This window comes from Mauremys reevesii, linkage group 22, assembly GCF_016161935.1.
Source record: "Mauremys reevesii isolate NIE-2019 linkage group 22, ASM1616193v1, whole genome shotgun sequence".
Classification (NCBI taxonomy): Eukaryota; Metazoa; Chordata; order Testudines; family Geoemydidae; genus Mauremys; species Mauremys reevesii.
The window spans coordinates 9,464,893-9,473,630 of record NC_052644.1 but is presented as its reverse complement, the minus strand read 5'-3'; the positions used below and the strand labels follow the sequence as shown (position 1 = coordinate 9,473,630).

At 45.9% G+C, this 8,738-nt stretch overlaps 1 protein-coding gene across 1 annotated transcript; it reads left to right on the top strand.

Annotated features, from left to right (window-relative positions):
• The first annotated feature begins 2,604 nt into the window (after window positions 1–2,604).
• LOC120388120 (maestro heat-like repeat-containing protein family member 2A) lies at window positions 2,605–8,025 on the top strand. Its single transcript, XM_039509725.1, has 9 exons — window positions 2,605–2,653; window positions 3,126–3,195; window positions 3,313–3,426; window positions 4,474–4,547; window positions 4,810–4,932; window positions 6,219–6,302; window positions 6,679–6,823; window positions 7,290–7,330; window positions 7,655–8,025. Exons 2-9 carry the CDS (start codon window positions 3,153–3,155, stop codon window positions 7,835–7,837), a joined length of 807 nt encoding a protein of 268 aa, XP_039365659.1. The 5' UTR covers window positions 2,605–2,653; window positions 3,126–3,152; the 3' UTR covers window positions 7,838–8,025.
• Window positions 8,026–8,738: the final 713 nt, after the last annotated feature.

The window sequence follows — 8,738 nt, the reverse complement described above, 5'->3', positions numbered from 1 at the left end:
TGCTTTGGATTATGTAACTAGATGGATCTAAAAGCATTGCCTGTCTATTTCACCTCCCGTTCTATGCAGTGCTGTTGTAGCCATGTTGGTCCCAACAGCGCCAAGGTGGGTGAGATAATCTAATTAAAGATATTGTCTCACTCCCCTTCTCTCTCTATTTCATCTACCCTGAGTACCACATGAGCAAGAATTAAGGGGCCATATTCTGTCTTCAGTGCGGCTACACTGTTGTAAATGAACTCACGAGACAGCTATAACTTCTTGGTAGTGATATTTACTCACCATCTCTGTTGGTTGAAGCTTTCTGGTACAGTATGTGGTCACTTTGGGGGTTGAAATACCCATGATTTGGAGGGAACCAATGCATGATGGACTTGTTTGATAGCATCAGAGCACTACAGAACTGCTTCAATATAGTAAAATCTGTAGATGGCATCAGAGACATTCTGGAAGCTTGAAGCAGCAAAGGAGAAAAGTGTTTAGATGCAGGAAGGAATTCGATTGTCACCTTTTTTATCAATAACCTGGCAGAGGACATAAAAACATCTCTGATAAAGTTGGGAGATGAGATAAAAATTGGGAAGTGGTAAAAAATGGAGAGGACAGATTCACAGAGATCTAGATCACTTGGTAAACTGGGTGCAAACAAAGGTGCATTTAAATATGGCTGAATGTAAATGTGAGCATCTAGGCACAAAGAATTTAGGCCATACATACATGATGGGGGATGCTGTCCTGGGAAGCAGTGACTCTGAAAAAGATTATTCATCATGATCACCACAATCAGCTGAACATGAGCTCATGCTGTGGCCAAAAAAGCTGAAAAGCATAAAAAGGGGAATCTCTAGGAGGAGTACAGTGGTTATTTTACCTCTAAATCTGGCACTTGTGTGACTACTGTTGGAATACGGTGTCCAGTTCTAGTGCCCACAACTCAAAAAGGGTGTTGATAAATTGGAGAGGAGATTGAGAGAAGAGCCCCCGTGATTAAAGGATTAGAAAACATGCCTTACAGTGGTAGAATCAAGGAACTCAATCTATTTAGTTTAACAAACAGAAAGTAAAAGGGTGTGTGATTGGGTTTAGCTACCCAACATTGGTTCAACACGGGATAATCATACTTTATGGGTTAAGGAGGCCATGGCCCCTCATCTCTGCTGGGCATGCTTCAGCTGGAACCAGGATATTAAAGAGAGCCACTCAGCTCAGTCTGGGATGGCTGCCGAAGAGAGCAGAGGTGCATTCAGGAGCAGTGCCAGGGTTTTTGGCACCCTAGGCGCAGGGCCGACTCTGCCCATTTTGCCGCCGGTCCCGCGGCTCCGGTGGACCTCCCGCAGGCGTTCCTGCGGATGCTCCACGAGAGCCCCTGGACCAGCGGACCCTCCACAGGCACATCTGCAGGAGGTCCACCGGAACCACCTGCCGCCCTCCAGGCAAAATGCCGCCCCCCCACAAATCCTGGCGCCCTAGGTGACTGCCTAGCTTGCCTAAATGGAAGCGCCGGCCCTGGGTGCATTGGAGGCTCCTGCAGAGAGACTGCCAGTGCTCCAGGATTCAGAGGTCAGCCAGACTGTGGCTGCAACCGACCCCCAGCCGCCCAATGCCAGAGATGGAGGAGAGACCACAGAATTCCTGAGTGGAAAGTATCCTAGGTAGACTAAGCATTGATCCAGTTGAGGCACTGGGCTTTGACTTGGCGTGTTTTGGAAGGATCCCCGCTGAAGGGTGGCAGATACCCTTGCGGCAAGACAGGGCCCTGGGCTGGGACCTGTGGAATACGTAGGACCCAGTGGAGAAGGGCTGGCCACTAGCCAACACTTCCCTGCTGCAAAAGGTGGTTCTAATGACTCTGGCCACTAGGCCGCATTGCTCTGCTGCCAAGGGTGGTTCCATTGACTTTGGCCACTAGGCCGCACTGCTATACCTAGAAGGGGAGCCCTACAGACTCAGGCTGTTTGGCTGTGGACCCTCACTGAAGGGCTGCTGCGCTGATCCCAACCATTAGGCTATGCTGCCATAGGAGTCAGGACTGCTGCGGTGGCTAAGGAGACTAGGCCAGCTGGGCCGCCCGAGATCTACTTCATTTCCTCCACAACCTGGTACCACCCTGACGGGGTGGACCTATCCTGTGACAGGTGACTTCATGACAGTCTATAATATCTTACATGAGGGACTCATGTTTTATAACGGGCTCTTCAGTCTAGCAGAGAAAGGGGTAACTTGATCCAGTGGCTAGAAACTGAAGCAAGACACATTCAGACTGGAAATGTGGTGTCCATTTTTAATGGTGAGATAATTAACCATTACAACCATTTACCAAGGGCCGAGGCAGATTCTCCCTCACTGACAGTTTTTAAATCGAGATTGGGATGTTTTTCTAAAAGCTCTGCTCTGGGAATTATTCTGGGCAAGGTCTGTGGCCTGTGTTATACCGGAGGTCAGACTAGATGATGGCAATAATCCTTTTCAGCCTTGGAATCCATGAATCCCCTGAATCTGCTTCAGTCACTACATATTGCTCCTGTGAGTGCCACCATCTGACTTTCACCCTCTGTTGCAGAGTCTGAGCCAGCTCTTGGAGGTCTCTGGTGAATATAAGATCCCTCTCCCTGATGGGAAGTTTCAAGCCATCTGCAGTGCTCTGCATAACCAGGTGAGGGGTGGTTTTGCTTGGATCCCTTGAGCTTAGGCACAGCAGATCTGAAGCATATTAACAATCCAAATCTATGAAATGATAGTGCAGAGCCTGGGGACTGCCTCATGCCTTACTGATTTCTGCAGGCTCAAGAGTAAGCAGGTAGAGGTCTCACTTTCTTGGCTAATATCCAGCTCAGTTTGTAAAGCAATTTTACCAGAAGCCGATTATCAGGGGGAGTCAGAGTTGTACAGTAAACACTGTGGCTGTGTCTTGATTCGATGAGCTCTGCCGTTCAAAACACTTTAGCTTCTCTCATCTAATGTATTGGACATTGTGTTTGATTCTTGCTGTGCGTTCAGTACCATCCACCTGGGGTTCAGACCTCTAGTTGGACAAGTAGGAAGTGGAAGCTTAGATATTAATTGAACATTTTCTTTTCAATTGCTTCTGATTAGTTTTTCTTTGACCATTTCCCTTCTTCCCACAGATCTGTTCTCAAGCTAGGCCACTCAGCATGGAAAATCACACAGAGCTGGTCCATTGTGTAGTTCAACTAGGTAAGGGGAAGAAACTCTGAGTTACACAGTAGTTTCCTTGTAACTTCCTTACCTTTGTAAGGTATGGTAACAATAAGAGTTCTGTCATCAGCGAGGACGTGATTTCTTCCCTTGCAGCCCGTTCTTCTCCAGAGGATCTGATAGCCTTTCTGCACTCACAGCTGAAGATTAAGAATGAGGCTGTTTGTGTGACCTCTTTGAAGCTGCTCAGAGCTATTGTTGATGCTGACTGTAAGTAACACAGGAGCAACTGTGCCAGCTGCCCTCTTGGCCGACATGCTGAGGGTTGAGTTGGGGACGTCCAGGGCAGGGCCAGCTTTAGGAAGTGCGGGGCCTGATTTGTGGGGTTTGTACTCACCGGGCGTGCCCTGAGACTTCGGCTGCACTTCGGCGGCGGGTCCTTCACTCGCTCTGAGTCTTCAGTGGAACTTCGGCAGCGGGTCCTTCACGTGCTGCCGAAGACCCGGAGCGAGTGAAGGACCCGCCGCTGAAGTGCCGCCGAAGACCCATAGTGCTGCCGGGTGAGTAAAAATGTAAAAGGTCACTAGGCGCGGGGTCCTGTTATGTGCAGGGCCCTGTCAGGCACGGGGCCCAATTCAGGAGAATCAGAGGAATCGGCCTAAAGCCAGCCCTGATCCAGAGCTAAAAGCATGAGCTACTATAGATTGAGCTAAAGAACCAAGGCTTTGTAGGCCCGGCAGGGCTGTAACAGACTCATCACCTCTGCAAATGGGGCACAGAATCTCTATAACACACAGTCACCAGTGGTCTGGATATCCACTAAGGGGCAAAATGCTGCCCTAAGTTACCCCCCTATGGCCACACAGAAATCAACAGGTTCAACTAAGTGCTGAATGTAGCCCAAGATATTTTTCAACTTCAGATACAGAAGTTGACTTGGGGCTAATACACATTAATGATAATCAAAAATAAAATAATACCCCTGACTTGATAATCATCAGTATTAGACACTGTAGACTAGATTCTGAGTTCTGTTAGACTGTGTTAAACACAGATTGACCTCAGTCTATCTAATTCTTTTATACTATTTCCATCATGGCAGCATGATGGCACTATTTATAGAACTGGAATTACTTTAGATTTACACTAGTGTAACTCAGACCAGAGTCTGGTCCTATGTTTTCCCCATTGATTCTGTGTATGAGAGAAGCTTGGTATTATTCTTAAATAGGGCCTTTTGAAATCCGGGATTCATTCCAATGTGGAAAGTGAGTGTGTGGATCAAAGAAGTACTGTACACCTCTCCTTATCTTTCAGTGCCTGAGACAAGACCGAAAAAGTGTCTGATTGTGAAGGCAGTGAAATCCACTTTCAGTGATCAGAATGCTACGGTAAGATTGTGTGGAGCAGTGAAATATTTCAATTTTTTTTCAATGATATGGGATGAATGGACATCTGGGTGGAGCTTTCATTCAGATCTAGAGGAGAGACTGCAGACTAGAGAAGGCATGTCATTATCCTGACTGTGTTAAATGGATCCATGTTTATAAGCCAAGGAGATCAAATCAAAAGCATAAGGACTCTCATATCCTATCTCCTATTTCAGGCAGAAGGGATAACAATAACTCATGTGTGTCATCTCTACCCTTGCAGGTGAGGAAGGCAGTTCTTCATTTCATCCAGAGGCTGCTCAGCTTACAAAGTGTGGAGAACTGTGCAGCTTGGGATATGGTAGCACATGTTTTCACGGAGTTCAGTGTGTCCACCAGCAAACTGGTAAGGAGACTTCTTAACACTTAAGACTCAGTCCTACCATTCTTGCATGTTGACTGCTCCCCTTGCCTTCAGTGGGAGTTTTGACTCAAGGACAACTGGACTGAAGGATTAGAGCCAGAATCTGATCAGTTATATTGGTGTAAAGTCAAGGTAACTCCACTGACTTTAGTGGCGTTACTCTGGATTTATACTAGTGTAACAGATCAGACTCTCACACTGGGTATTTACATCTAACAGAGTCATCTAGGTTCCTCAACCCTCTGATGAGTCATTGAAAATTCTGAAAACACCATTTTTCAGTGAAATGTTCTTGTACAAGGAAGCACATCTCTTTGTTTTCAATAGACTCTCCAGAGAACATAATGGTGCCCAATTCTGTGGCTGTTGAAGCAAACATAAACTATCAGCAAAATACCGAGGTTGTGCAGGTTGCATCCCAGACTGTCAAGAGCCTGGAAAAGCTTGCTGCATATTTCCCTCACTACATGCTCTAATCTACATGTACTAGTTTAAAAATGTCTTCAATCCGTATTTCTATCCATGGACACAGCCAGAGGTTCCAGAAACTTTGTGCTCCATGATTGGATCCATGATCTGTATTAACATAAACAGTTCAACTTTACAGTAAGTTGTTGAAGATCTTAGCTCTGCCTGGCCCCTTTTCTTCAAAGTTGGAGCTTGTGGCAATACTCTCCAAGGGCCTTTTTTTCACACACACGCGCACACACACATCCATCTTAAGGAAGGCTGCTTTTTCTCCTCGGGCCAGTTTTGCTCTCCTTTACACTGAAATCAGTAGAGTCAATCAATATTTAGTCTGGTGTAAGTAAGAGCAGAATTAGGCCCGTTGATAGAATCACACTCACTACACCCAGAATGACCAAGCTGGTTGGGGCATCAGAACAAACAGAGTGGATCCCCCTGGTTCTGAATATTGATTTCCACTGGGCAGAGACTGAATGTTTTTCCTCAGAGATAAAAAGATGAAACAGTTTTTCAAATTTAAAGAAAATTAACCCTGTTGGGGAAACTCTTGTGTTCAGTGAATCATTCCCTTCACTTTAGGGCTTTCCTAAGCCTGGGATCTGACCCACCAGTTAAGAGTTTCCATTATTCTCTTCCCTTCAGATGTTTGTGCACTTCCAGTGCAATATGAAAGCAGGCATAGGTCAATGTTCAAGATAGCTTTGTAAGAGAAGGACACTGATACTCTAGCCAGTGTCTTGCTACTAGCTAATAAGTTCTATAGAGCTGTCTCACAGCAGGGTACAACACTTCTCACCCAGGCTATTCCGGAAGAAAACATGATCCAAACCCTGTGCACTGACATCCTGCAATGTCTGGACACCTCGGTCACTGGAATGACCCAAGTAAGTGACCTGTTGCTACTGCTTCTTGAAACAGGGACGTTCTTCCTTGTCTTCCTTGTACCTCCCCACAAGGAAGCTTTTTGCACAGTCAGCATAATGGAGGAACAGCATGTCAAATTCATGTCAGGGATGTGACCCCTTCATCACGGAGTAAGTGGTTGACATTAGAGAAAAGATAGAAAGCAACTGAACTGGAAGGAATCATGTTGCAGAGATCTTCTCTTCATTCTTTCCACTGTCTGAGTGCAACTGCCCCTTAGGTCCCCCAGGGGGCTAAGCTACAAGCTACATGAAAGGGAGGGATTCCGACAGCAGGATACTGGAGGTGGGGGAATGGAAATAGCTGCGTACTGAACAGTCTTGCTCTTCTCTGCAGGTGTTATGGCCAAGGCTTCTCGAATATGTGGTGCCAGTTCAGTACACTGGTACTTTGAAGCCTCTCTGCAGATGCCTTAGGGAGCTGGCTGAGAAAAAGCAGCAGGAAGGAGAAGAAGCTGCTTGCCTTGACTACGGTGGACCAGGTTTATAACAGAAACTCTTTCATTTATGCTCTCCAGGCACACTACGCAATGAACAGGTTCAGTCTGCTCCAGTTCTCTCATCTGCAATGAGAAGGCTAAAATGAGGGATGGTCTTGTGATTACAACATGGCCATGGGATGGAGCTAGGAAATGTGGGTTCTGTTCCCAGCTTGCCACCAAAATTCTGATGTGACCTTGGGGAAATCACCTGATCTTTCTCTCTCAGCTTCCCCACTTGTGAAATGAAGGAGTAATTAATGGCAACCTCATAGAGGTGCTGTGAGATGGAATTCATTCATGGCTGTAAAGCATTTTGAGAAGCTCAGACTGAAAGCACTATGGAAATGCAAATTATGATCAGCTGCATGCAACATTGGTGGGCACGTTGGAAATGGCTAGGTGAATAACATCAGCAGGACTCTCTGAAAGTCTGGCAGAATTCATGATGTTCTCTTTCTTTCCCTAGTGAAACTCCCTAGACCCCAGGGGCTGCTGGCACGACTCCTGGTGAGTACACCATGAGAATAGGTTTTCTGTGGAATGTGAAGTGGGACAGTTAACTATAAAAATGGGTTTTCTAGCTAGATGCTTGTAGACATGCTGAGGAATGTGTATGATTTGGATCTCTCTGTCTCTGCCCTCTCCTGAGACGCACTGTTCTGCATCCTCATACTAGCTAGAATGCTTTCTTCTTCAGGAAGGCACTGCAGTAGAATCAACAACTCTATTCTATGGTCTCCACAATGAGAGAGTCTGAACTATTCACTCCTTCAGGACCACACTGGTATTGTGCTGACCAAACTTATCCTGTTCTTCCTCTCTCGCTGACAGGTAGTAGCCTCGTCCCCTTATGCAGGAGAAGGACACGGATGTGCTGCCTTGCAGTTACTACAGGCCCTGCACCAAAATATCCATGTAGCAGTGGGTGAGATGTGGGGAGTAAAGATCCCATCTCTGCTGCAGTACATTGAAGGTAAAGTGCTAGTTAGGAGGAGTGCGGTCCATGGAGCATAGAAGGGAAGCCAGAAAATGCAGCTTCGTATCGACACGTGTTGTGCCATTCCTGTTGCAGTATGTGGGAACAGTGGGGAATTGAAATTGGGCTTCTAGGCCCTCACTTTTCCTTCATCTGGATAACTGTGAACCACTGGGCTAAATCTAGAGTTAAACCACTGAAGCCAATTCAATCCGGGCAGAATCAGGCCAGGAAGGTTTCAGCTGAATGGAAATTTTACAGCAGTTCCCCCCACACATTTGCTAGGTTAATGTTTGGGAAGGTGAATTACACGTGAAGTTGGAGGTTAGTGAAATATTTTGAGGTTCCAGATATAGTCTGATTTTGCAAACTGAATGTTTCTGAAAATTACACCCCATGTTTACTTTCAAGGGTGATTCAATTAAAAACCCAGAGTTTTTCTTTCTGTAAGGAAACCTGAGCCATAAAAGCTAGGTTGGCCAAGTGGGTGCCCATGTAGACTCTAGGTATTGTGGGCCTAATAATGTCTTTCAGCAATTTTACAGTGGTATGAATCTATTGACCTCCTCAGTCAGTGTTCAAGTGGGTTTGATAGTCAAAAAAAGATTTAAAAAATGAGCTGTATCTTCCCTAGTTGTTGCTGTACAGAGTCCCCAGTACTGCCTTGTGCCGACATTAAAGAAGGGTAGGTTAGAGCTGGACATTCAGAAACGGGGCCAGATTCTCAGCTGATGTAAATCAGTATAATTCCATTGTCTTCAGTGAAGCTACACCGATTTACATCAAGTTAGGATCAAGTCCAGAATCTTTTATTATGCAGGAAAAGTTTGTATTCCCATTAAACCCAGTCTTCTGATGTGCTGAACAGTTTTCTGAGATGCTAAGTACCCTCAGCTCCCATTAAAGTCAAAAGGAATTGGGAGTGCTCAGCATCTCACT